This window comes from Myotis nattereri, assembly GCF_964212035.1.
Source record: "Myotis nattereri genome assembly, chromosome: 8".
Lineage (NCBI taxonomy): Eukaryota > Metazoa > Chordata > Mammalia > Chiroptera > Vespertilionidae > Myotis > Myotis nattereri.
This window is the reverse complement of record NC_138083.1, coordinates 4,021,799-4,047,604: the sequence shown is the minus strand read 5'-3', so window position 1 is coordinate 4,047,604 and position 25,806 is coordinate 4,021,799. Positions and strand designations below refer to the sequence as shown.

The 25,806-nt window shown below is 57.9% G+C and overlaps 2 protein-coding genes across 2 annotated transcripts in view; one reads left to right on the top strand and one right to left on the bottom strand.

Annotated features, from left to right (window-relative positions):
• Positions 1–17,291, top strand: part of CDH4 (cadherin 4) — a gene marked incomplete at its 5' end in the record, with an annotated part of 111,444 nt that extends 94,153 nt beyond the window's left edge. Inside the window, 7 exons of the mRNA XM_081097674.1 lie at positions 4,372–4,625; positions 5,160–5,302; positions 7,503–7,736; positions 9,885–10,118; positions 10,556–10,695; positions 11,482–11,646; positions 13,846–17,291. Coding sequence (XP_080953800.1) covers positions 4,372–4,625; positions 5,160–5,302; positions 7,503–7,736; positions 9,885–10,118; positions 10,556–10,695; positions 11,482–11,646; positions 13,846–14,049 — 1,374 coding nt within the window. The 3' untranslated portion in view covers positions 14,050–17,291. The remainder of the gene's footprint in view (positions 1–4,371; positions 4,626–5,159; positions 5,303–7,502; positions 7,737–9,884; positions 10,119–10,555; positions 10,696–11,481; positions 11,647–13,845) is intronic.
• Positions 17,292–22,341: 5,050 nt separating this feature from the next.
• TAF4 (TATA-box binding protein associated factor 4) overlaps positions 22,342–25,806 on the bottom strand; it is a gene marked incomplete at its 5' end in the record, with an annotated part of 64,002 nt that continues 60,537 nt past the window's right edge. Inside the window, 1 exon segment of the mRNA XM_081096704.1 lies at positions 22,342–23,787. Within this exon segment, the coding sequence (XP_080952830.1) occupies positions 23,620–23,787 (168 nt within the window). The 3' untranslated portion in view covers positions 22,342–23,619.

Sequence of the window (25,806 nt, the reverse complement as noted above, 5' to 3'; positions counted from 1 at the left end):
AGAGGGAGAGAGAGAAGCATCGATGTGAGACAGAAATATCGATCAGCTGCCTACTACATGCCCCCTACCAGGGATCGAGCCCACAACCCAGGCATGTGCCCTGACCCGGAATCGAACCATTGACCTTTTGGTGCACAGGACGATGCCCAGCCAGCTGGGTCACGCTGGCCAGGGCTGCGTATGCAAATTTAAAAATAAGTTTTAGAGCACTGAGCTGAGAGTCCACACAGCCCCACGGCACACAGTGTCATGGTCACTGTGTCCCAGGAAGACTTCAGCGGTAGGCACCACACTTTCCCCATTTTTCTTTCATTTTTGCCTTTATTTCCTACAGGGCTTTCCTCTGCGATTTCCACTTAGCGTTTTCAAATCGGGTTTGCGTTCTTTGATAGGGACCCCATCCTTTCGGACACTCGCCTTCTGCGGGGGTGGCCCGGAGGGGCTGGTGTGTGACAGGGACATGGAAGTGCGGGGACAACTAGGGAACCCAGCCCAAGGGGAAGTCGGTGCCTTGGGGACGTTTGTTCTTGGGTCCCATGCTGGGTCTTCGTTCTCGGGCCCCTGCCACGGCCGGCCGCCCTCTCGGTGCTGCTTCCCACATGAGGCTGTGGGGGGAGCGGCGCCCAGCTTCGCGCTCACAATAGAGCAGATCCTGGGTGTAAAGGCCTTGGCCAGCGCCTGCCACGGAGCAGGAGCTCAGCGACAGCCAGAGCAGCTGCAGGCGCTGTTGTCACGTCCTCACGGACTGGCTGCTCCCCAGCTCGTTCTCAGTGCCGTGTACACGCACTGCGGCCCCGACCCGCCACCACCCGCCCTGCAGGGTCTGTCTCCACAGAGGGACATGGGGCAGGGATGGCGAGTGACCTCATGGCAGGTGCGTGCTGGAGGTCCCGGCCCAGCAAGGCGGGCAGAGCGCCTCTCCTCGGACACACCCAGCGTCTAGTTCTGGCCCCCGAGTCCTCTGGACGGGGACACTGCCCTTCTCTGAGGGTCCTGTGCGTCTGGGACTGATGCAGCGGGGAGGGGGTGGAGACACGGGGGTGCCTGGGCACAGGTGTCGGCGCTCGCCTGGTCCTCAGCCTTCTGCCTCAGCTCCTGGCTGCACCTCCCTCCCACCCTGCGGTCCAACTGGCTCGCTGTCAGAGGAAGTCCACAGTCATCTCGGGAGTCTTCTGGGACCCGCCCAGCCCCACCAGCCCCCCAGCTCTGTCCTCCAGGCGAACGGGACCTGGGGGCTCCTGGAGCCTCGCCACCTTTGAGCTGAGCCCAAAGAGGGGCACACAGCTTGTCGGCTCTCAGACCCCTCGAAGCAGTATCTGTCACCACGCCCCATCCTCAGGAGCCCCTGTCTATGCTCTCCTCCCTCACACCCCCTCCTGCAGCCATGGAGTCACAACTTCCTCCAAGGAAACACCCCAGCTCAGATCATCAGGTTCTCCCAGGTCTTCACCTGGGCCTTGGGGTTTCAACCCAAACCCAACACTGGGCTCTGCTTGCCTTCATGACAGGGACTCCAAGGCAGTGAGTGAGCTGTGGCCTGGGGACAGGGACTCCGAGGCAGTGAGTGAGCTGTGGCCTGGGGACAGGGACTCCGAGGCAGTGAGTGAGCTGTGGGCCTGGGGACAGGGACTCTGAGGCAGTGAGTGTGCTGTGGGCCTGGGGACAGGGACTCTGAGGCAGTGAGTGAGCTGTGGCCTGGGGACAGGGACTCTGAGGCAGTGAGTGAGCTGTGGGCCTGGGGACAGGGTGTCTGAGGCAGTGAGTGAGCTGTGGGCCTGGGGACAGGGACTCCGAGGCAGTGAGTGAGCTGTGGGCCTGGGGACAGGGTGTCTGAGGCAGTGAGTGAGCTGTGGCCTGGGGACAGGGACTCCGAGGCAGTGAGTGAGCTGTGGCCTGGGGACAGGGTGTCTGAGGCAGTGAGTCAGCTGTGGGCCTGGGGACAGGGACTCCGAGGCAGTGAGTGTGCTGTGGGCCTGGGGACAGGGACTCCGAGGCAGTGAGTGCCTGTGGGCCGCAGGACAGGGACTCCGAGGCAGTGAGTGCCTGTGGGCCGCGGGACAGGGACTCCGAGGCAGTGAGTGAGCTGTGGGTCTGGGGACAGGGTGTCTGAGGCAGTGAGTGAGCTGTGGCCTGGGGACAGGGACTCCGAGGCAGTGAGTGAGCTGTGGCCTGGGGACAGGGACTCTGAGGCAGTGAGTGAGCTGTGGGCCTGGGGACAGGGACTCCGAGGCAGTGAGTGAGCTGTGGCCTGGGGACAGGGACTCTGAGGCAGTGAGTGAGCTGTGGGCCTGGGGACAGGGACTCCGAGGCAGTGAGTGAGCTGTGGCCTGGGGACAGGGACTCTGAGGCAGTGAGTGTGCTGTGGGCCTGGGGACAGGGACTCCGAGGCAGTGAGTGCCTGTGGGCCGCGGGACAGGGACTCCGAGGCAGTGAGTGCCTGTGGGCCGCGGGACAGGGACTCTGAGGCAGTGAGTGAGCTGTGGGCCTGGGGACAGGGTGTCTGAGGCAGTGAGTGAGCTGTGGCCTAGGAGCCTGAGGCGGTTCAGGTGTCAGGAACACTGGGCAGGGGTCAGTGAGGGGGTCGGCTTCCCCTCCACCATTTTTCCCACCAGCCCCTGGCAGTTCTTGGAGTCCTGCCTCCCAATGCATGACTACCCTGCTGCCCTGTGTGCCCCAGGGTGCCATGCTGTAGCCAGCCCCGCCCGCACACCCTGCCCCCTCAGCTTTGAGCCAAGGGTCCCACCACAGCGAGAGGGGGCAGCCAGCTGCGATGAGAGCAGGGCACGTCAGATGACCCCTACGTCCCCAGGCACCTGTGGGGCACCGCTGACCCAAATGGCAGCATGCTGAGCGCCGCGAGGGGTGGGACCTCAGCCATGAGGACAGGTGTGCTGTGGAGGGAGGCGGCAGGGACCACCCCTTCCTTCGGTGGACAGGAGGCCACGCCTGGAGAGGAGGAGGGCTCCTCAGCGTCACGGGGGCTGTGGGAGGACAGTGGGGGCATCAGCACCAGAGCCCTGGCCTCCGCTACTGCCTCTGGCTTCTCCTGCGGGGCCACTCCTGCTTCCATGACCGGCGTCTGTCCTTTTCCAGGCCCATCGGCTTACGTACTTAATCCCTCCCCTTTGCACTTAATTCCCTAGTTAGTAGACTGTAGACCTGGTCTAGTCAGTGAGGGGGTTGGGAATCCTGGCACCCCCAAAAGAGGTTTTAAACAACAGGAATGGGTTCTCTCGTGCTTCTGAGACCAGAAGTCCGGAATCCAGGTGTGGGCGGGGCTCCCTCCGGAGGCTCTGCAGCTCCTGCCGCCTCTCCCATGCTGGTGGCTGTCGGCATCTGGTGCCCCTCGGCTCCGGCTGCATCGCCGATCCCGCCTCTGCCTTCACCCGGCCTCTGCCCGTGCCTGTCCGTGCTCTGTCTCCCTGCCTTCCTCTCGCAAGGGCACCTGTGCTTGGGTTGGGCCCAGCCTCAATCCAGGGTGACTTCATCTCAAGATCTATAACTTCATCACACCTGCAAAGACCCTATTTGCAAATAAGGTCCCATTCACAGGTTCCAGGGGGACGTATCTTTGGGGGGCCACCACTCAACCCACGATACCTCGGGGGATACTGTGAAAGGCCACGGCCAGCATGGCTTTCGGCTTCAAAGGTTTGGAGAAAGAGCTGGCACACAAATTGACACACAAGACAAGAAATATTAATTTTGAAATTATGGGGGAAGCCAGGGGAAAACTCGACTGTAGTCGTCCAGTTCCCCTGAGTCTCCGTTCCTGTCTGCTTTTATTTATTAGAATACACAATTGCCTTTTAGGAATGTAAACAGACATATCAGTGGTAATGTTTAGTAAACAGTAGGATTATCAGGTTTTGGGGGGAGTTTGCTTTAGGCCATTGAGTCAGCAGCAGGTAATAAAATGCAAATATTCACCCTGTGAATAGCAAAGCCCAAACTCAGCCTTCTGATGGACTCCTGCATTTATATTAATTACTGTTGATCTTGGTTTCCAGCAGGTCACCCCTGGGCAAATGACACTCATTTTGGAGAACAGGGCAGGCATGGTGTCCCCGTGCCTGATGACAGCCAAGTCATGGAGGGGAGTCCAGCTACGGCCCACTGTGACACAGACAGGAGGGCAGGGTGCCGGGGTCCTTCACCCCAAACTCCCTCCTCCCATTGTCAAACCCAGCAGGGAGCCAGAGACAAGGCAGTCTGGGGGATGGCATCCCTTGGGGCCAGTCTCCTGGGTACAAAGCAGGGAAATGTAGCAACAGACAGGGGTGGTGGGTGCTGACCATCCAGCCCCGCGGCACCCGCTCCGTCCGACCCCACGCACCTCTGCAGCTCACACGAGGTCTTCTCTCATCCCAGGCCGTGGACTATGAGCTGAACAGAGCATTCATGCTGACCGTGATGGTGTCCAACCAGGCGCCTCTGGCCAGTGGGATCCAGATGTCCTTCCAGTCCACAGCGGGGGTGACCATCTCGGTCATGGACGTCAACGAGGCCCCCTACTTCCCCTCCAACCACAAGCTCATCCGCCTGGAGGAGGGCGTGCCCCCGGGCACCGTGCTCACCACGTTTTCGGCGGTGGACCCCGACCGCTTCATGCAGCAGGCCGTGAGGTGGGTCTGAGGACAGGGTGCCCTGCCACTCAGGCCCTTGGACCAGGGCTCTTCACACTCAGGCCCCCATTTTCCAGGAGAGGAGCCTGAACGCCCCATGAAACCTGAAGCCAGAACGTCCCCCTCCCTTTGGGGCTCAGGCCCAGTCCTGAGGACAGGCAGCTGCACGGGCGACGCCACAGCCACGGGGTTGTCCTGACTGACACACAGTGTCCGGAGTCGGGCTGGGTCCTGCTCCTGGCCTTGCTCTATAGCTGCATGATTGCAGGTCCCTCGCCTCCCTGTGCCTCAGTTTCCCCACCTGTGAATGAGCGTGATGAGAGAGCCTGCCCCAGCTGTCCTTGTGAGGATGTGGAGCCCGCCCACCTTGGTGACCATGAGTTCCTGTTGTCACCGTCCCTCCGTGGGAGGACCTGCGCGGGGCTGGAGCCACCTGGTGCCCCAAAGAGTGGGCTGGCAGCCCACAGGGGCTGGGGCTCCAGGACAGACCCGTGCTCCCCAGCCCTCGGCTCACCCCTGCTTCTCCCTCCACAGATACTCAAAGCTGTCAGACCCGGCCAGCTGGCTGCGCATGAACGCCACCAACGGGCAGGTCACCACGGCGGCCATCCTGGACCGCGAGTCCCTCTACACCAAAAACAATGTCTACGAGGCCACCTTCCTGGCGGCTGACAACGGTGCGTCCCTCCCCGGGTGACTGTGGGTGCTCACCCATGCCTTGGGCTCTGGCAGGGAGACTGAGGGAGGCCCACCGGCACCCAGAGGGAGGCTGCAGTGGGAGGCACAGTGCCAGGTGCCCTGTGCACAGCCGGGCCAGGGCCTCGCCATCCTTCAGGGCCCCCAAGCAGTCATCCTCCCCACGTTTATTCAGAGCATCGCCATTCTACCTGCCCACCGACTCTCTCACCATCCAACCATTCCCACAGTCGCCAGGGAGGAGGAGGCGGGGAGGGAGCCCGGGATGCGGTCAGGCTGCGTTTGTCCCCACCCTGTGGTGGCTGAACTGCTTCTCAGCCTCCCCCCTGAAGCTAAGGCACATGCACGTTTCTGCCGAGCAGCGCTGGCCCAGGACCCTGGGGACTGGGCCTGGCTCCAGCCAGCACGGCTGCTGCTGTGACTGCTCCCTGACCCCTCTGTCGCCTGGCACTGCTCCTCAGTGGACACGCACACAGACACCCTCTCTGCGTGGCTGGCATCCAGAGGCCGGTGTGTTCACTAGAACCAGGGTCAGCTGCATGGTAATGACAGTAATTCAGCCCGATTAGGCTGGCGGCAGGCAACCAGGGTCCGGCCTGAGAGATGGCTCACTCTGCCGTGCCATCTTTGGGGAGCTGCCGCGTGGTGCAGAATGACTGCTGGTGCTCCAGCCATCATGGCCCCGTCTGGCAAGCAGGAGGAGCAGGGCGGGCAAGGACGTCCACTCACAGCTCACGAAGGCCAGAACTTAGTCTTGAAGCCATGCCTCGCTGCAAGGGATGCTGAGAAACTTGGCCTTCCAACCAGGCAGGGGTGACCCCAGCTAAGACTGAGGCCCAGTTCTTCCTATGAAGGAGGAAAGGGGACCTGGGTGTTGAGGGAGACTCAGCAGTCTGCCCAGGGAGACGGGTGAGAAACAAGTTAGCCAGGTCATTTCAGGAGCAAGAAGTGCTGGGAGAAAACAGAACGGGGAGGGGAGGGCGGCCAGGGCCTCCTGCGGTCCCTGGGCTCTGAGGAGCTTGGGGGCCACGACCTGCGGGACCAGAAGGACACGCCGGGGAAATGGGCGGAGGGGAGGCCCGGAGTCAGGAAGCAGCCTGTGCAGGCCACGGGGCACGCTGTGCCTGCTGGGTTCTAGGCACAGCTGTGCGGCTAGAATTCGTGAGGCTCGTGCCATAGCCCGCGAGAGCCGGGCCCTGGCAACCTCCGCCGCCTCCTTCCCGCCTCCCTGTCGGCGGGTCCACGAAGGCGCTGCAGCCACCTCTTCTCCAGCGGCTCCGCCCCAGGTTAGGTTAGGCGGTGACTGTCGGTGGCTCCGTGGCTGGAGTGCGGCACGTGGACCCCAAATGGAGCGCCAGCCGCGGGGCAACAGGACCTGCCGGTGCTGCTCACACAGCTTCTAACGGCAGCACCGAGCTGCGTGGCCGTGATGATCCTGAAGATTAAAGAAACGTGCTCCACTTGTCTCAGCCAAAAAACATGGTTGCTGGTGTCGGGGTCAGGAGCTGGCCTCCCAAGGCACAGCCGCTATCAGAAATTGTTGCCACCCCCTGCCGTCCTGGAGGGCAGACATCACATGCTTCTGCGGCTGCCCAGCCTGCACCCACCATACCACCGCCTGGGCCAAAGCATGGGGGGCGCGAGGGGCGGGGAGGCCCTGAGGAGCTCTGGGCCTTAGCAGAGCGTCTGTTAGCACCTAGAGGCCAGCCGAAGCGGAAAAACTGCTACGGAGGGCGCCTGCTGGGCAGAGGGGAACTGCTGGGCAGAGGCCCTCAATCCCAAACTCGTCTTGCCAGTTCCCTTCCCCAGGGACACAGTTCCTAAGACTCTCTGGCTATAAGAGTCTGAGCACAGGGCGCCTGGCCACAGGGAGCCCCGCTGGGAGGAGGGGCAGGCAACCTGGAAGACGGGGAAGGGTCCTGAGTGTGGTTGTGAGCTCTGTGGGCACCGTCTCCTGCAGCTGTGCCCTGCACGGAGGTGTATGCACATGTGTGCGTGTGTGTGTGCATGCATGTGCGCGGGCATGTGCTCCCATGGCTCTACGTCTGTCTATGCATATGTTGTATGCGGTTAAGTGGGTGCTGGTGCAGCTTTGGGATGTTCTGGGTGGGGCTGTGGTGTGTCCTGTGGTCCTGGAGGATCAGCAGTGACCCCGCCTGGTCACCCGTGTCTGTCCCACAGGGATCCCCCCAGCCAGCGGCACCGGGACCCTCCAGATCTACCTCATCGATATCAATGATAACGCCCCCGAGCTGCTCCCCAAGGAGGCGCAGATCTGCGAGAAGCCCAGCCTGGACACCATCAACATCACAGCAGCCGACGCCGACATCGACCCCAACGTTGGCCCCTACGTCTTTGAGCTGCCCTTCGTTCCCGCCGCTGTGCGGAAGAACTGGACCATCACCCGCTTAAATGGTGAGCCTCACCCAGGCACCCAGAGAACCAGACTGAGTCTGCGGTGCAGCCCCCAGGGGCCCGTCACCCGGGAAGGCGGGCAGCAGGGAGGGGAGCTGCCCACAGGAGGGGCACCTAGCCTCGCCTGTAGGAGTCCCTGTGAGGCTGGGGCCCCGCTGTGCTCCAGTGCTCAGCCACGCCCAGTCCTAGGCTCTCACCAACCATCCCAGCGTGACCATCCTTGCAGCTGATCCCCGACCACTATATTTCCTGGGAGTGGGCTCATAGAGAAGGTACCGGAATTCTGAGTTCTGCTAGCGTTGTGCAGTGTGTCTAGAAAGGTGACACAATTTCCAGTTTCACTAGATGTGCAGGAGTGGGCTGGTCCCCAAGCCTCACCAACACGGAGTGTTACTGTTGGAAAACCACTTTCTGATTTCTTAACCCAATCATTGTTTCATTTGTATTTCTTAACTAGTGGTGGACATTCTTTCATGCTAGAGGCCCGGTGCACAAAATTCGTGCACGGGGGGGGGGGGGGCGCGGCAGGTGTCCCTTGGCCCAGCCTGCACCCTCTCCAATCTGGGACCCCTCAGGGGATGTCCAACTGCCGGTTTAGGCCCGATCCCTGTGAAGACATTCCTCTCGCAATCCAGGACCACTGGCCCCCAACTGCCCTCCCCTGCCACCCTGATCTCGCCCCCAACTGCCCTCCCCTGCCAGCCTGATCACCCCTAACCACCTGCCAGCCTGATCTTGCCCCTAACTGCCTCTGCCTCGGCCCCCACAACCATGGCTTTGTCTGGAAGGAAGTCGGGCATCCAAAGATGGCCGGTTGACCCAGTCTAATTAGCATATTACCCTTTTACTAGTATAGATATTTATTGGCACTTTTTGTTTCTTCTGTTAACTGTCTGCTCAGTGCCCCACCTATTTTTCTCTGGGGTTTTTGCTTTATGGTTGATTTGGTCAAACTCCTCATACAGTAAGGAGATAGTTCTTCATCCCACGTGTTCAGTGTCTTTTCTTGAATTGCCAGTGTCTTTTACCTTCGTGGTAAGATGTAGTGTGTGTATGTGCATGCATGTGCTGGTACATGATTACACCTGTGTATGTGTGTGTGCTCATACATGAGTATACTTGTGTGTGTGAATTATATGCTTGTGTGTGAGTATACATGTGTGTGCGTGTATATGTATTGTGTGCTTGTACATGAGTATATCTGTGTGTGCGTATGTGTGTGGTTATACATGTGTATAGCTGTATGTGTATGCATGTGCTTGTACCTGAGTATAGCTGTGTGTGTGTGCTTGTACATGAGTATACCTGTGTATGTGTGTGCTTGTACCTGTGTATACCGGTATATTATGTGTGTGCTTGTACATGAGTATACTTGAGTATACCTGTGTATGTGTGCGCTTTGTACATGAGTATACCTGTGTATGTATGTGCATTTATGTGGTTATACATGAGTATACCTGTGTGTGCATTGTGTGCTTGTACATGAGTACACATGTGTGTTTGTACATGTGTATACATGTATATGTATGTGTGTGCTTGTACATGAGTATACCTGTGTATGTGTGTGTGTTTGTACAAGAGTATACCTTTATATGTATGTGCTTGCACATGAGTATACCTGTGTGTATGTGCCTGTCCATGAGTATACCTGTGTATATATGTGCTTGTACATGAGTATATCTGTGTGCATGTGCTTGTACATGAGTATACCTGTGTATGTATGTGCTTGTACATGAGTATACCTGTGTGTATGTGCCTGTCCATGAGTATACATGTGTATGTATGTGCTTGTACATGAGTATACCTGTGTGCATGTGCTTGTACATGAGTATACCTATGTATGTGTGTGTGCTTGTACATGAGTATACCTGTGTATGTGTGTGTGTGTTTGTACAAGAGTATACCTTTATATGTGTGTGCTTGTACATGAGTATACCTGTGTGCATGTGCTTGTACATGAGTATACCTATGTATGTGTGTGTGCTTGTACATGAGTATGCTCGTGTGTGTGTGTGTGTGTGTGTGTGTGTGTGTGTGCCACACAGACTGAGAGTTTCATGCTGTCAGATTCAGTCTTTCCTTCAGAAGTTGTGCTCAGGAAGGAGGGCCGGGTGTTCACTAACAAAGCGCATGCTGTTGCTTTGCCAGGCGACTACGCCCAGCTCAGCTTGCGCATCCTGTACCTGGAGGCTGGAGTGTACGATGTTCCCATCATGGTCACAGACTCTGGGAACCCCCCCCTGTCCAACACGTCCATCATCAAAGTCAAGGTGTGCCCATGCGACGAGAACGGCGACTGCACCACCATTGGCGCGGTGGTGGCAGCTGGCCTGGGCACAGGTGCCATCGTGGCCATCCTCATCTGCATCGTCATCCTGCTGAGTGAGTACGGCCGAGCACTGCAGGCGCACACCACCCAGGGTTGTCCAGGAGTAGGCGAAGCCTGGGTTGGCCCTGCAGCCCATATCTCCCCACCTCTCCCAACCCCCAGGGACCTTTCAGAAAGCCCGTTGAACCGGTCTGTGTGATCGCAGACACACTCATGAGCATGCATGCATCCCAGCACGTTCACATGGGCTGTCCATGCGCATATGTGTGTACATGGCTGTGCATGCATGCACATGCATAGCCACATGTGGACGTGCACAGCGTGTACACAACAGGCAGCAATATGCACACTCTCACAGGTGCACAGCCCACCCATATTCGTCCCAGTGCACACACGTGCATAACATGCTCACACAGGTGCACATAACACATGGTGCTTGCCTGCACACATGCACACACACCCCTGCTCATGGCGCCCCCAAACCCCACAGCCATGGTCCTGCTGTTCGTCGGGTGGATGAAGCGGAGGGAGAAGGAGCGCCACACAAAGCAGCTTCTCATCGACCCGGAGGACGACGTGCGTGACAACATCCTCAAGTACGACGAGGAAGGCGGCGGCGAGGAAGACCAGGTGAGGCGGCAGTGCGTCCGTGGCCATAGCGGGGAGGTGGCCGTGTCTAGTGAGGACAGCAGAGCCCTCTTCGCCAGCGGGGCCTCTCTGCCCACGTTTCCATGCACTCACACCGCTGCCCCCCCGAGGGGATCCCGCCTCGGCTCTGGGTCCCCTCACCCTGCTCCCTGCGCCCCGGGGTGGGAAGGACAGACCTGTGTTCCAGGGCTGTGGGGTGACCAGGAGCTGCCTGGTTGGACCCTGCGCTCACCACAGCCATTTTGGGAGTCGGGGCAAGTTCTTACCCCACTAAAGCTTCCTGTCCCCACCCAGAACAAGGGTGACAGCAGCCCTAGCTCGGGGTGTTCTGAGGAACAAAGGAGGAGCGTGTGAGGGAGTGGAGCAGCATGGGCAGCGGGGTCCCTGGGGGCCCATTAGGCCAGGGGCACGGGCCCCCCCACGTGCCTTCAGGACAATCAGGGTCTGGACCAGCCGTGGGCAAACTATGGCCCGCAGGCCGGATCCGGCCCGTTTGAAATGAATAAAGCTAAAAAAAAAAGACCTACCCTTTTATGTAATGATGTTTACTTTGAATTTATATTAGTTCACACAAACACTCCATCCATGCTTTTGTTCCGGCCTCCGGTCCAGTTTAAGAACCCATTGTGGCCCTCGAGTCAAAAAGTTTGCCCACCCCTGGTCTGGACGGAGAGGAGGTGGGCGTTATGGGAAGGCGACCAGGGGAGGGAATAGGACAGTGGATGCGAGCCTCCCCCCCCCCCCCCCCACTCCTCTCGGCCCGCCCAGGACTATGACCTCAGCCAGCTGCAGCAGCCGGAGGCCACGGAGCACGTGCTGACCGCGGCGGCCGGGGTGCGGCGGGTGGACGAGCGGCCGGCGGGCACCGAGCCCCTGTACCCAGTCAGGCCTGTGGTGCCCCACCCAGGGGACATCGGAGACTTCATCACCGAGGTGGGTGCCCAGGCAGTGGGGAGGCCCCGAGCAGGGCCCCTCCTAACGGTGAAACCCTGTTAACACAGACAACCTACAGCGGTGCCCTCTGCACTGGGCCCTGGGGTGCGGGGAGAAGGCCGAGCCCCGCCCTCAGCACCCGGTGAGGGGCCTACTCCCCTGCCCTCATTTCTGACTGCATTTGCAGGGGGGCTGGCCGCACTCACACCCCCAGAATCTGACTTGGGGAGACGTTATTGAAACGTAGGGCTCAGGTAAAAGCAGAGACTGTGCAGGACAGCCCCCAGCGCAGGCCGCGTCCCGGCAAGAGAGGCTGCCACGCCTGCCCAGAAGGTCACTCGGCTTAGGCAGCGCTCGCTGGCTCCCGTGTAATAAAAGTTTTAAAACGCCTGAAAGTAGGCCCTCCCCAATCCATGTTTTTAAAGTTTCCTTGTTGTATTTTTGTTGCAGTCTAAATTATTTTTTGTATTCTTTATTGTTGAAAGTATTACATATGTCCCCTTTTCTCCCGCTGTCCTCTCCCAGCCGCCCCCGTCCCTCAGCCCTGGCCCTCCCCCACACCCCCCCCCCGCCATTGTCTGTGTCCATTGATTATGCTTATATGCATACAAGTGGGTCTCTTCCCCCTCTGCCGCCCCCCCCCAACCCACCCTCCCTTACCTTCCCTCTGAGATTTGAAGGTCTGTTTGATATTTCTCTGTCTCTGGATCTATTTTTGTTCATCAGTTTATGTTGTTCATTTTAATCCACAAATAAGTGAGATCATGTGATACTTATCCTTCTCCAACTGGCTTATTTCGCTTAGCATAATGCTCTCCAGGTCCACCCATGCTGTTATGAATGGTAAGAGTTATTTCTTTTTACAGCAGCATAGTATTCCATTGTGTAGATGTAATCCACTCATCTGCTGATGGGCACTTAGGCTGTTTCCAGATCTTAGCTATGGTAAATTGTGCTGCTATGAACATAGGGGTGCATACATACTTTCTGATTGGTGTTTCTGATTTCTTGGGATATATTCCTAGAAGTGGGATCACTGGGTCAAATGGCAGTTCCATATTTAATTTTTTTAGGAAACTCCATACTGTTCTCCACAGTGGCTGCACCCGTCTGCATTCCCACCAGAGTGCACTAGGGTTCCCTTTTTCCACATCCTCTCCAGCACTTGTCATTTGTTGATTTGTTGATGGTAGCCATCCTGACAGGTGTGAGGTGATACCTTTTACTGTTGTTTTGATTTGCATCTCACGGATGATTAGTGACTTTGAGCGTTTTTCCAGTTCACTTTTGAATAATTCTTCCAGGAAGTAAAAATGGACACACTACCAACTGTTCAGTGCTGAATGGTCATAAGGGTTGGGCAGTGAGGCGTCAGCCAGCCAGTGAGCACCGTGGACACGTGGGCCACTCTGCTGGGGACCTCCCAGAGCTAGGTTAGACCCCGACCTCCAAGCTGTCCCAGCCACGGGCAAGGGGGGAGGGCTGCTCTCAGGGTCACCATCAGCCAGCCAGCCAGCCACACTCGAGGACAGAGGGTAGCACCTGGCAGGGCTCCAGCCACACTTGCAACATTGCCAGCTTTTGTTCATGGGGATAGTTAACTTCAAACCTCTGACTCTGGCCAGCTCAGGTGCACAGTCCATGTGACAATGATCATGGACTCAAGACCCACAGGCCTCCCTGGAGGGACTGAACTCCAGTCACAGCCCCACCAAGCCATTGCCCCACACAGGCACGGCCCAACACAGCCACGGCCCCACCAAGCCATTGCTCCACACAGCCACGGCCCCACCAAGCCATGGCCCCACACAGCCACGGCCCCACCAAGCCATTGCCCCACACAGGCACGGCCCCACACAGCCACGGCCCCACCAAGCCATTGCCCCACACAGCCACGGCCCCACACAGCCACGGCCCCACACAGCCACAGCCCCACACAGCCACAGCCCCACCCAGCCACAGGCCCATGTAGCCACAGCCCTGCCCATCCCCCCTACCTCATGCTAACATTGAGTTTTCCACCTCCAGCAGCTTCTGACCCTTCTCTGCTTGGTTATCTGAGATACCCTTTGGTTAAATGTAGGGAGCACTTATTGAGCACCTATGGTATGCAGGGCCCTATAGCTTTGCCTCCCCTAATCTTTTTCCTATTCCTGAGGCCGCAAACCCTCCACCCTAACTGTGTCTCATGACCCCCAGGGACTTAGAGCGGCAGACAACGACCCCACAGCGCCCCCCTACGACTCCCTGCTGGTCTTCGACTATGAAGGCAGCGGCTCCACCGCGGGCTCCGTCAGCTCCCTAAACTCATCCAGCTCCGGGGACCAAGACTACGATTATCTGAACGACTGGGGGCCCCGGTTCAAGAAGCTGGCGGACATGTACGGAGGTGGCGAGGACTGACCGACCGCTCCCCGGACCAAAGCCGGACCAGCACTCGGAGGGACAGACGGACAGAGAGAGGAGCAGGACTGGGGGAGGCCGTTGGTCCTCCCGACTCCCCGCAGACACGTCATTTATGGTGCGCTAGGGGGTCTCCCCGCCCCAGCCCCCCAACATTGAGCTGTCTGGCATGAACACTTCTCGCCGCCGCCCATCACGGGAGCTGACAGTCCCTAAAGGAAGCAAGAGGCACTGGGTCCTGACTTGATCTTAGAACAGAAGCGCTGCTTTAAAAAAAAAAAAAAGTGCCTTTTGGTACATGTATCAGTTTCCCTCAAACTCAGGAGTGACTGAAGCAGGCAGACCAAGCCCCCACCCCAGCCCCAGCACCTACCCCAGCTCCTCCTGGCTCCGAAGGCACCAGTTTAGGAATCAGGAGAATGTGTCTCTTTATTTTTTAGGCCTTTTATGAAGGAAAAAAGTGGGTGACTCGCTTGACAAAATTTACAGAGAAAACATAGTTTGGGATCCAAATCCCAACAGCTCAAGTGTTGCCTCATGCAGCCTGGGTCTCCTGGACCCCTTGGGGTGCCTGAGGCCAGGGGGGCGGGGAGCCCAGCTTCGGTTCCTGCGGCTGTGTTCCCCGGCACGCCAGAGCCCGTGACCAAAACCGCTGTGTGCGCATGGCTTTCACTGTGGCCTGGCCGTGCCCCCCCCCCCCAAGATGCTTAAATAACTGGGGCGGGTGAGGTTCCAGGGGCCATCTCTGCCCTTGGCTGTCTCCCCGGGTGTCCCTGGTCAACCATTAGGCTCCCCCACCCCGAACACCAGCCAGGCTCCCACTGCCTTTGGTCCAGGAAAGTATTGTATCCCAAGAAGCCACAGCCCAAACCAGCCAGCGTCTCACCAAACCATGGCCTGAGCCCTCCTCCCCTCCAGACCAAACCTTGTCACAGGCCCAGCGAGCACCCACAGCACAGCCCAGACCGCGGCCAGGCCCGGGGCTGTGCGGACTACAAGGCCGAGGCAGCCTCTGTCCCTGCCCCACCCTGCGCGGCCAGAGCGCTCACTTGCTGAGCGGCGTGGACGGTTGGGACCTGCTTGGAATGTCCTGAGATGCAGCTGGGTAGCACCTGCTGGAGACAGCAGCCCATCTCTCCTCTGGACCGGGCCACGCCCAGCAGCTGAAACTGCCCTGCGAGTACCAGTCTGGCTCAATCCAGAGGCTGGGGAGTCGGTTCTGCAGGATGGACAGTGACGGGCGGTGTTCCAGGGCCCTGGGGAGACCCCGGCTGCAATCACACTGAGTGAGAAGCAGCCCCTGGGGCACTCCTGAATGTGAAGGCGCCTCCGGCCGGCAAGAGACAGGCACCCTCAAGGGGGACCCTTGTGCTTGGTCCACCTCAGGCTCCCCGAGGAAGGGGGAAGGGTGCCACTGGCCTGGGCAGGACTTGGCATCAGGGCCCCCTGGGGGAGGGGAGTCCCAGCTGACCAAGGACAAGGAAGCCGGCCTGCTCCTGGGAACAGGGAGGAGCCTGGGGAAGTTGGGGTGCGGCAAGGCAAGTGTTCCCCCTTCTCCATCTGGGGTCCTTGAGTCGTTCCTCCTCCTATGGCCTGTCCCTGTTCATGGTCACCCTCTTTTCAGAACAGCTTTGGTCTTGAAGGTGAACTTGAGTGCTCATGGGCATGTCCCCATTGGACATCAGGGTTCTTCCCCAAACCACACTCATCACCAACTCCATCCATTCTCCCAGAGCCGAGCTGGGCTGCAGCTGCAGCCTGTCCCACGAAGGGCTGCGTGGGCTCTGTCCCTGACCCGTCCCTGGCTGCCCAGGGAGGGAGGTCACTGTGTCACAAGCTGGAAGTCAGGGGGTGACCTTCCAAGAGGAGGGGACCAGGCCCCCAGTCCTGAGCCTGGCTATGCAGAGTGTCGGGGCGGGAGAGAACTGGCCCTGCAGCGTGGCCACGCGAGAGCGTGGTGGTGGGGTCAGGGCTGGTAGGAAGTGAGCTGGGATGTTGTTCTTGTTTCTTTGGGGAAAGTGCATCCTTCAGGCGACGTGCTAAGTGTGACTGTGGCTCTCCAGCTGAGGCAGCTGTGGGCCCCTCTCTCCAGCCGAGTCCTCCTGGGCCCCCAGGGGTTCACCTCAGGGATGGCGGTGCCCAGCCAGCCCAGGACTCAGCAGCCCGTGCACCGACCCACCCCTCCTCGTTCACCCTTCCTGTCCCTCTGCCCCGAGGTGGATGTCCGTCTCATGTGCCTCCTTCCGGCTCCTTCCCCTCCCCCTGCCTCTCGTTACTGCCAGGCCCCTGGTTCATTTTGCCTAAATCCTGCAGGCTGAGGCTGCAGCAGCCTGCTGGGGACGTCACAGGGGCCTTCCCATGCCTGTCCCTGCTCCCAGACAGCGGGACAGCTGTGCCCGCTCCCTCCCACCCCGGCAGCCCCTGGGGGCCAAAGAAAGATGGGTGCCAACCCCCTCCCAGATCCAGATCCACGCTGGAACTCTTCTGAGGCCAACGAGTTAGCATTAGCTAAGCGTACAATCGGTGTTGAACGTCTTATGTAGCTTACAGACTCGGCGTGTCCATGACCAGGGAGCTGGCCTGGGCCCGGACTCAGCGATGGCAAAGAGCTGGGGCGTGGCTGGTTACTGGGGGAGTTTTGTTCTGTGAGCAGGACAGTCCAGTGCTGCGGGGCCGTGTCAGGAGGCCCTGACGTTGGTCACTGGCACCCCAGTCCAAGGCCGCCATGTCTGCCAAGCACAGGTCTGCGCTTCCTCATGTCCTTCAGCACACCCGAAGTGTCAGGGGGCCAGGCCCGGAGACCCCCAGTGAGAGCACAGCCCACACAGGCCCCGAGAGCACGGCTCTGGTAGAAGCTGGGGAGGGAGCAGTCAGTGCTCACAGGAGTAGCACCGCAACCACGGCAAAGCCTCGCGTGCACAGGGCGGCCCGGGACGCGGCTCGCGCGCCGTGGTGTACACAGGCGGCCCGGTGCCTCGCTGGGCCACATCTCTGTGCAACGGGAACGCGTTCTGCTTTCCTTTCTCCTTCCCCATTCGGGTTCTCTTTTTGCATGTTTCTTTTGAAAAAGGACAAAACGTGTAGCAGCCCGCATGACTGTGGTTGTTTTGGCGAAAGATACGGGAGTGTGATGTATTCGCGCTGCAGCTCTGAGCATTGCGCAGTGAGACAAACGTTCCGACTTCTTTTGTAATCGTCAACAGCACAACTATTTTGTATTGTTGTTTGTATCATTTTGTACCAAAAAAAAAGAAGAAGAAAAAACAGGACAAAAGGGAAACGTGTCGATGTTTTCAGTGTTTTCAGTGCAGCGGCGAGTGAGGAGCAGCGCACGCTTGTCCCGCAGCGGCCGGCGCCGCACGCTGCTCTGAGGAGTGAATAAAGGCCCCTTTGAAACAGCTGCCTCCCTGGCTTGTTTCTGTCCCCGTGGTCAAAGGCGGATGGCACTCGGACGCGGGGTGGACCAGCGTGTAGGGTTTGGTGTCGGTGGGACTGTCCACTCAGCAAACGCTGTGCGCGCCCCTGCTCTGTCCCTGGCGCTGTGCTGGGCGCTGGGAGCACAGACAGAAACGGCCAGGCCCTTCACACTGAGGCCCAGGGAAAGTGTGCAAATGAAGGTCCACCTCACTGTCTCAATATTTCAAAGTTCTTAGATGACCCAATGCAAGCTAACAAACTAAAATAGCACATATCCCTCTCCTACCCCAAAGTAAACCTCCATGAGACCATGGAAATCTGGCTCAAATTTACAATTCTCAGGCCTCCCTCACCCCAGACGGTGAACCCAAAGACAGGCAGTCCACCCCCTAACCCCCAGGCTCAGCTATCCTTGGAAGCTCTCCGATTGGCCCAGCCTGGTCATGTGACCCAGCCTGCCCTTGATCCCCAGCCTGAGTCTGAGCTGGAGGAGCTGCAGAGCCAGCTGGCAGAGGCCACACACCAGAGGCAACCAGGAGGCCGGACCCACAGAGGCTCCACCCTCCTCAGGGACACCCCACTAAGTGGCACAGTCAGACCCAGAGCTGGTCTGGACCCCAGCACTCCTCCCAGGCCTCTCCTGGGCCACAAATTTGCATCCACAGCAATCCCAGGGCAGGTGATCATTACAGGCACAATGAGCCGCTTGCTAACTTTAAGGTTGCGAGCAGAGCAGCTCCTTACAGTCACAACTAAGCGAGTGCTGTGGCTTGCTCCTGTGGTGGGACAAATGTTCCTGTAACCAGGCCCAGCACCAGGCCCTGGGGGAAGTCTGCTGTGTACACAGGCAACACAGCAGAGGGCTGGCTGGCCCAGAGGCAGGGCCCGGCAGGTGCCCACCTCCTGTCCCATCTAACCCAGACCCTGGTGCCCTGAGGGAAATTTCTGTCCCACATGTACACGTCCCTGCCCCATCTGCCCACCTACATGTTGCTCATCACAGGTCCCCAGGAGCTGCCCCAGCCCCTGATAATCAAGGCCAGGCTAGGGGATGGGGATGGAGGCAGGACCTGGGTGTGGGAAACGCCCCTGAGCAGAGATACCCCCCAAGAAGGGCTACCAGTGTAGGGCATGGGGGCTGGCCACAGCTATCCCGCACGAATCTGCCAGCACTGAGGCCAGGACAAAGCATCTCATGGTGAGATTGGGAGATACACTCTAACTCCCACTCTAATTTGGGGGCCACTGTCCCAGGAACATGCTACTCATTGATCCCACAGCTCACGACAGCCCCGCGGGGCACCCGGCTAACCTGGACCTGCCCTGGACCTGCGCCTACTAAAGGGTCGAGGGAGTGGGGTGTGGCCAAGTGACAGGTCACACACAGGGGCAGACTTCAGGCGGGCCTCTTCCTCCACCCTCCCTCCCAACCCAAGTGCTCCTTATCACACACACACACACACACACACACACACACACACACACCCGTATCACAGCCCTAACGCATGCCCACCACCAGGCCCCAGCACTCCCGCTCACCTGCTGCGGCTCAGGGCGGCTGCAGGGAGCTGTCCGTGGTGCTGACCCTCCAGGTGTGGGTCTGGTGGCCGTGGCTTCAGATGCCTGCAGCAGCTTCTGCTTCTTAGGAATAAATTGTCTGCTTGGAAAGCAACCTCAAGGATGAGAGTGGGGACAGAGCTCCAGGCACAAGGAAGTCCCTTGGCCCATCCCTCCCTGCTGAGCAGGCCATGCGGAGGCGCCCAGGGGTTGGCCCCGCGGCAGCTCCTGTTCCTCTCGGTGGCCTCCCCCTTGCAAGGCTGGGAGAACCTGGGGTGCTGAGTCCTCAGACTCCTTTGTGGGGGAAGCTTTTCTGCCCAAGTTCCTCCTGTGGTCCTCACAACCCCTTCTTTCATTGATTTCTTAAAGCAACTGAATTATTTTACTTATGTGCTTTTCCTTGAATATTTCCTCTGGTCTGTCTCCACCTCTTGGCAGGGCCTGGCTGGGCTCCTGAGCACTGGCCTCTTACTTTCCAAGGTCATCCAGCTGGGGGAGGAGTCCCCGAAGAGCAGGGGGCTCAGTCCCCATGGAGAGATCTGGAGGTGAGGTGGGGAAGGGAGGCAGAGAAACTTCCAGAAGCATGCTAAGGGACCAGGCAGGAGGGTTGAGCTCACTGCACCTGGAGCCATGAGTGACCTCTGCTTCAGCCACCCTGCCTTTCCCTTCCTTTTAAATTTAGGGAATGGTCGTCATGGAAACTGAGGCCTGGGGTCAGGAGCCATTGCCCAACACCGATCCGCTGGGCCTGCTGGGCGGGGTGGTGGAGAAGCCGCTCGGTGTGCACCTCCACATCCCTGCCACCCGGCCGTGGCCAGCCCCGTGAAGCCCCACCCATGCCAAGCCACCTCTCTTCCCTCGGCTGCCGAGAGGAAGCGCCTGGCAGCAATGCCAGCCGTTGAGGGGCTCTGGCCATGATGAGACTGAGCCCACTTCACAGGGTCTGTGCCCCGGACCCAGGAGGCCCAGCCTCAGCCGAGGTCTGTTCCTCCAGCTCACCCCAACACCGAACTAAGTGTTGGTGTGTTTCCGGGGTCACTGTGACAGGACATGCTGGGCAGCTGACACAGATCTCTTTTCTCCCAGATCTGGAGGCCCGAAGTCCGAGCCCAGTGTCACTGGGCTGACCCAGGGCCAGGCTCCTTCTGGGAGCACCCACCTGCCTGTTCCAACTTTGTCAGCCCCAGGCCGGGGCAGGGACTGCATCGCCCTGGTCTCTGCCTGTCCTCACGAGGCTTCTCTAACCTCCCTCGCCTCCCTCTTAAGGACACCTGTCACTGGGTTTAGGACCCACAATGGCCTCACCTCAAAACCCTTAACTTACACCCAGAGACCCTTTTTCCAAATAAGGTCACAGCACGGGGCTCTGGGGATTGGGACCTATCTTTTGGGGCCATTTTTCAATCGGCCACAATTGTTGACATTGAAAAATCGAAATTTTAATGCCACTGCCCAGCCTCCTCTGCACCTCTCCCTCCGCCCCCACCAAAATGAGCCTGGGTCTGGGTTCTCTCAGGAGGTCATCTGAGTCTGGGGTCAGGGCTATGGGTGTGGAGAAGCTGCTGGAGAGGAAGCGTGAGGGGCGGGCCTGTGTCCACTGGCCGGATCCCTGGCTTAATCTCAGGAGGGCAGGTGCTGACTCTGACCCCACGTGCCACTCCCTTAGCAGAAAGAGCTTGTCAGCTCCAAGAGGTGACTGGCACTTGCACATCCCCACCCCAGTGCACCCCAACCCCCAATGCTCAAGTCCCTGACCTTGCCACCTGCCCACCTCCCATGTGTCCTGTGTGCCCAGACTCCTGTGCCTGGCCCTCCTGCCCAGCCCCCATGAGCCTCCATGACCCCCATCCATTGCCCCCAGCTCCCACCCATGTCAAGCCACCTCTCTTCCCTTTCTGCATTCTCCTCCCAGTGTACCCTGCCCCCAGGTAAGCCCAGGTCCTGGGGCCCAGCTGCCATCTGGCTGGCACCTGGTGGCCTCAATGCTGGAGTGCGGTCCCTGCGTGCCCTCGATGGATGCACTAGCCCCAGCCTCCCCCGTGGCCTCCTGGCCATGGCCTCCAGCAATCTCACCTGGGCGAGGTACCCCCACCACCCAGACACCCCTGCGCTGGAGAGGGGTCCCAAGAGCACCCCAGAGACCCTGCGCCCACCCTCTGAACTTGCGCCCAACCCCCCCACACTGCCACTCCTGCCTTCACTACGTCCCAGCCAAGTGTCTTCACACTGGAACACAGCTTTGTTTTTCATTCACATTCATTTACTTCTGCATCTTCAATGAGATGTGTTTGATGTGCAATAAACTGCACATGTGCTTATGGAATGCAGTTCGACAAGTTCTGACGCTCGCACCATGGCCGGCACCAAGCCCCTCCCGACTCCCAGGAAGCACAGCTGTCACAGGTCCCTCGCGTCCCAGGCTGCCTCATGATGACTCTGAGACTCGTGGTGGCTATAAAAAGGGGAGACTCAGACACACAGACGGACACGCACAGGGAGAAAACACCACACAGAGGTGAAGGGGTGATGCTTCCCAAGCCCAGGGCTGTCCGAGATGCCGCAAGCCAGGAGCTGGGGGAGGGGCCTGAAACGGATCGCCTCTCGGACACCCAGCCTGCAGAACCTGGACGGCAGATGTCCACTGTGGAAGCCCCATGTGCTGGGCTTGGCTGCACAGCCGCGGCCGGCACAGCAGCTACCGCTCTGAGAGCGGTGGTTTCCAGTGTGACTTGTAAATAAGCCCACATATTGCTGCAGATCCATCCAACCAACTAAACTTAATGTGATAAGTAGACACCAACTCCAGTAAAGCCAACGACTCGTCACTTATGGCTCAAGAGGCAGTACACTGCTGTGGATGTGACCCCTGAGCCTTGCAGGGGGTCCTACCTGACCCCTTAGATACACCGGAGGCAGGGCCGCCAGGAGACCCCACCTTCCTCCGTGGTCGTGGGTCCTCATCGGGGCTTGGCCATCCAGGCCGCCCGCACAGGCCCACCAGCAGGGCCCATCATAGGCCTTGCCTGGCCTCACCCAGCTGGGCCCCAGCTCGTCTGCAGGGACCAGAGCCCTGCTGCCCACACAGCACAGGGCCATCTGTGTCCCGTGGGGTGGCCCAGACTGAGAGCCCACCAAGGTGTGAGCTCAGCCCTGCCAGGCCTTGCTCTGCACCGTGGCGTCCGTCCGTGGAGGTGAGTGAGTGGCTGGGGCTTCGATGCTGGTTCTAACAAGTGGCTCCTCAGTAAGCAGCCAGCAGAGCCACAGCCGAGTCTCTCGCAGCATCTGAAACTGGAAACTGGGAAAAATAGGCAAAACAAATACAGATAAATTTGTTTTTAATAAAGGAGTTAATTTTCTCTCAACCCTATATAAAACAATAGCAATTAAAAACTTCATTTTTGAAAGTAAAATATTTACATATGAACAAGTAACTGTGCAAAATTTACATGAAAAAATGGAAAGACGGGATTTCCTAAAAGACAAAATAAAAGGTGTAACAGTTCTCAGGTGTCGGTAAAAAATACTGATCTTTCAGCTCCCACTCTGGCGAATCAGTCTACTGCGAGGCTCCCACGGAGAAAGCCAAGTATTTACAGTCATAAAAGTACTATCAATAGACAATTTAATACAATAACCTCTGAAAATATAAAGAACCAATTAGTATATTTGTAATAAAAAAATAGGTACAAAGAAGGGGCTTGCTCTGGGCATCTGTAAAGGGCCCACAGCTCGCACACAGTCTCTTAGCAAAATAATTACAGTTTACAGAGGCGTTTCATGTTATGTGCCAAAATATGTACAATTACTGACAAAATACACCAGCCATTCTCAACACTTGATTCACACTGAGAAAGTCTTTAGATGATTCTTCTCAACTTTGATTTTATTTCATCTAAGTTTTCACTTTTAGCTAAAAAACACAGTGCAAGTAAAATATATTTATGCTGAAAAGGTTTTCATTTCTTTTAACTTTACAGCTTTACAAACTATAGCAAATAAAATGCATTTGTACAGATGCCGGCCACACAGCCAGGAGCCGCCAGGCCGGCTCCGTGAGGCAGGAGAGTGACTCACCCGGAGGCCGTGGTGGGCCGTGTTCCTAGTGCTGAACGGGGGAGGGGGATAAATAGGCTAAAAATCAGTTTGCTTTGCCAACTGACTGATACAAAAATAAAATAAATGAAATGAGGTCATTGGCTTGCAGACACACACCTAGGCAGTAAGTGGGGCTGAACTAAAACCAAACGCACAAATAATGTAAAAGCCGCCGGGCGGCGACATAGGGCAGCTGATCATTTGCTAAGCGACTCTGTCAGCTTCTACATATGGCTTGTTTGGCAAGAAGGCCACTCAGTCGAAGATGAGTTAGGGTTTAGTTTTCCGTTAAGAGCGCCCATGGGCCTCTGTTCTCTGTTACAGAAACTTGTTTTCTTCCGGATGAGGAGTTGACTTAGAAACAGGAATATAAAACGGTTCCGTTGCAAAGAGGTGGCTGTTTTTGAAACAATATCCCATTTGCTTGTTACAAAAAGGCGTAATCTGCAAATATATAAAAACGTCCCCAGGCGTCTCTAACGAGATGCCGCAGGTCCTGTGCTACTTAAGGAACGCTTTATAGAGCAACAGTGAATGGCTTGTCTCGCGTTCATTTTCTAAACAAAATATGAGGTCCCTGAGGTTGACCCGCGTGATCCTTTGTCGTGTGAACTGTCGGGGGGTTCCCACGCCGGAGCTGCCGGGGACTGCAGAGCCCGGGCCGGACCCCTGGTGACAAAGGAGAGAGAGCCGAGTTAGTGGTGCACAGGGTAGTCAGAACTCAGGACAGAAGAAAGGGCAGGGCCAGGTGAGGGCCCCAGGATGGCACGTCTGGGGGCACATCGAGTCTCCCTTAGTGTCCCAAGGAACCCTGACTGTGGAGGAAGCCAGGCTGGGACAGCCCCATCCGAGAGGCCCACTCCTTGAGCTGAAGTGCTTTATGAGTCCCCACAGGGTGGGGCAAGGCAGGGGCAGGAACCCACACCAACCTGCAGGGCCGCACCCCAGAACACTAGCCCCAAGCTCCCCAGAGCTCACTCTCCGACCCCTGTGGCCTAAGGAGGGAAGAGGTGGTGGCTCCTGCCCAAGGGCACAGCAGAGCGGCTCCTGGGCTTGTGGTGAATGTCCCCAATCTCCACGCATCTGGGGGCTCAGGCGGGGCCGATGCCTGGGGCCAGAGTATCATCCCCACTTCACTGACAGAGGCACATTCCTGATGCGACAAGGTCTGGAACTGGTCGGGCTGGTGGTCAGCTGGCTGGGCTGCAGCACTCCGTGGTCACTTGGACAAGGGAGGGACTCCCTGCCGGTCTGAGCGGATGCAGCCTGCACCCTGGGCACCCGGCATGGGTCTGAGTCTCTGGCACTTGTAGAGACGGAGTCTGGGGGTCCTCCCAGAAGCACTTTGTAGGCCCAGCAGCAGCAGTATCCGTGGTCTCAGCACATCCATCGCTTCCATCGCACACTCAGGCACAAACCACACAACTCCCACTGCACGGCTCTCGTATCTCCAAGTGGAGTGGAAACGAAGTCTCTGAGTCTGATGGTTAAAGTTGCTCGTGTACAGTTCAAGTGCAAAATCACCATGGCGTTTTTACAGCATTTTCTCCAGGTTTAAGGTGGGAGCAGAGGGGCGAGGCCGCAGCACTGCAGGCGGCCAGCAGGTGGCAGGTGAGGCCATGCCTGGTCCCCCTACCTGAAGCTCATTCCCCAGGGGACCTGGTGGCCCCAGGCATCTCAGGCACATCTTCCACCAATAAATTACATTGTCTGTGCACCCCTTTAGGCCCCCCAACAGCTCCCAGCCCCGCAGCCCTTCCACGACTGCTTTTCCTTGTCAGAAAGAACTACCCAATGGAGTGGTTCATGTAAGAGCCAAACAGCGCTCCTGAAAAGGCTGTGCTGACAACACAGCTTAGAGGAGGCAACAGGTCAGCCCGCAGAGCAGAGGCCAGTGTCGGGCAGGAAAGCTGGGAGGCTCTCAGGCAGTGGCCTCTCCCCCACCTGAGCTCACGGAGGCAGGAGTGTGTGACTCGGAGGAACAAAAGCACCACCTACATCACGGACCATGTGTCTCTGACACACACTATCAACCTGGACCATGTTTGTGTTTCTGCTTTCAGAACAGCTGAGCGGCTAAAACTGTTAAAAGTCAGAAATCAACATGAACAATATTTTCTAAAAACCAAAACAAATGAACAAACAAAATAGCAACAGTCATGGCAGAGACAAACTGATGATGGCCAAGGGGTGGGAGCAGGTGAGACCGAGGAAGGTAACTAGGGCTGCAAACTCCCAGTTACGGAGCAGGCCACGGGGACGTGACCTGTGTGCTCGGCGACAGCCGTATCACTGGGCTCCCTTGTAATGCTTATAGATAAGCAAGCCACTGTGTATGCCTGGAACTAATACAACGTGTAAGTCAATTGTATTTCTTTTCAAAAAAAGACAAATACTTTAATACAATATTTTTTTGGAAATCAAAACTGTTACAAAAAAATCCCGATGGGCAAGCACCCACAGGGCCCATGGGTGTGGCCGCACACCTCCAGCCAGGGCTCTGAGGTCAAAGAACACAGGAAACCAGCACTTCTCCTGCTTCTGTTGACTTTTATAAAAACCCGGTGCCAAGGCACCCTCCCTGACGCTCAGATTCCTTCTAATTACAGGGGAGGGGAGCTATTTTTCTACTTCTCCCCGATCGGAGGGCAGTGTTCAGGTCACACTACGGCACCTGGCTCCAAAGGA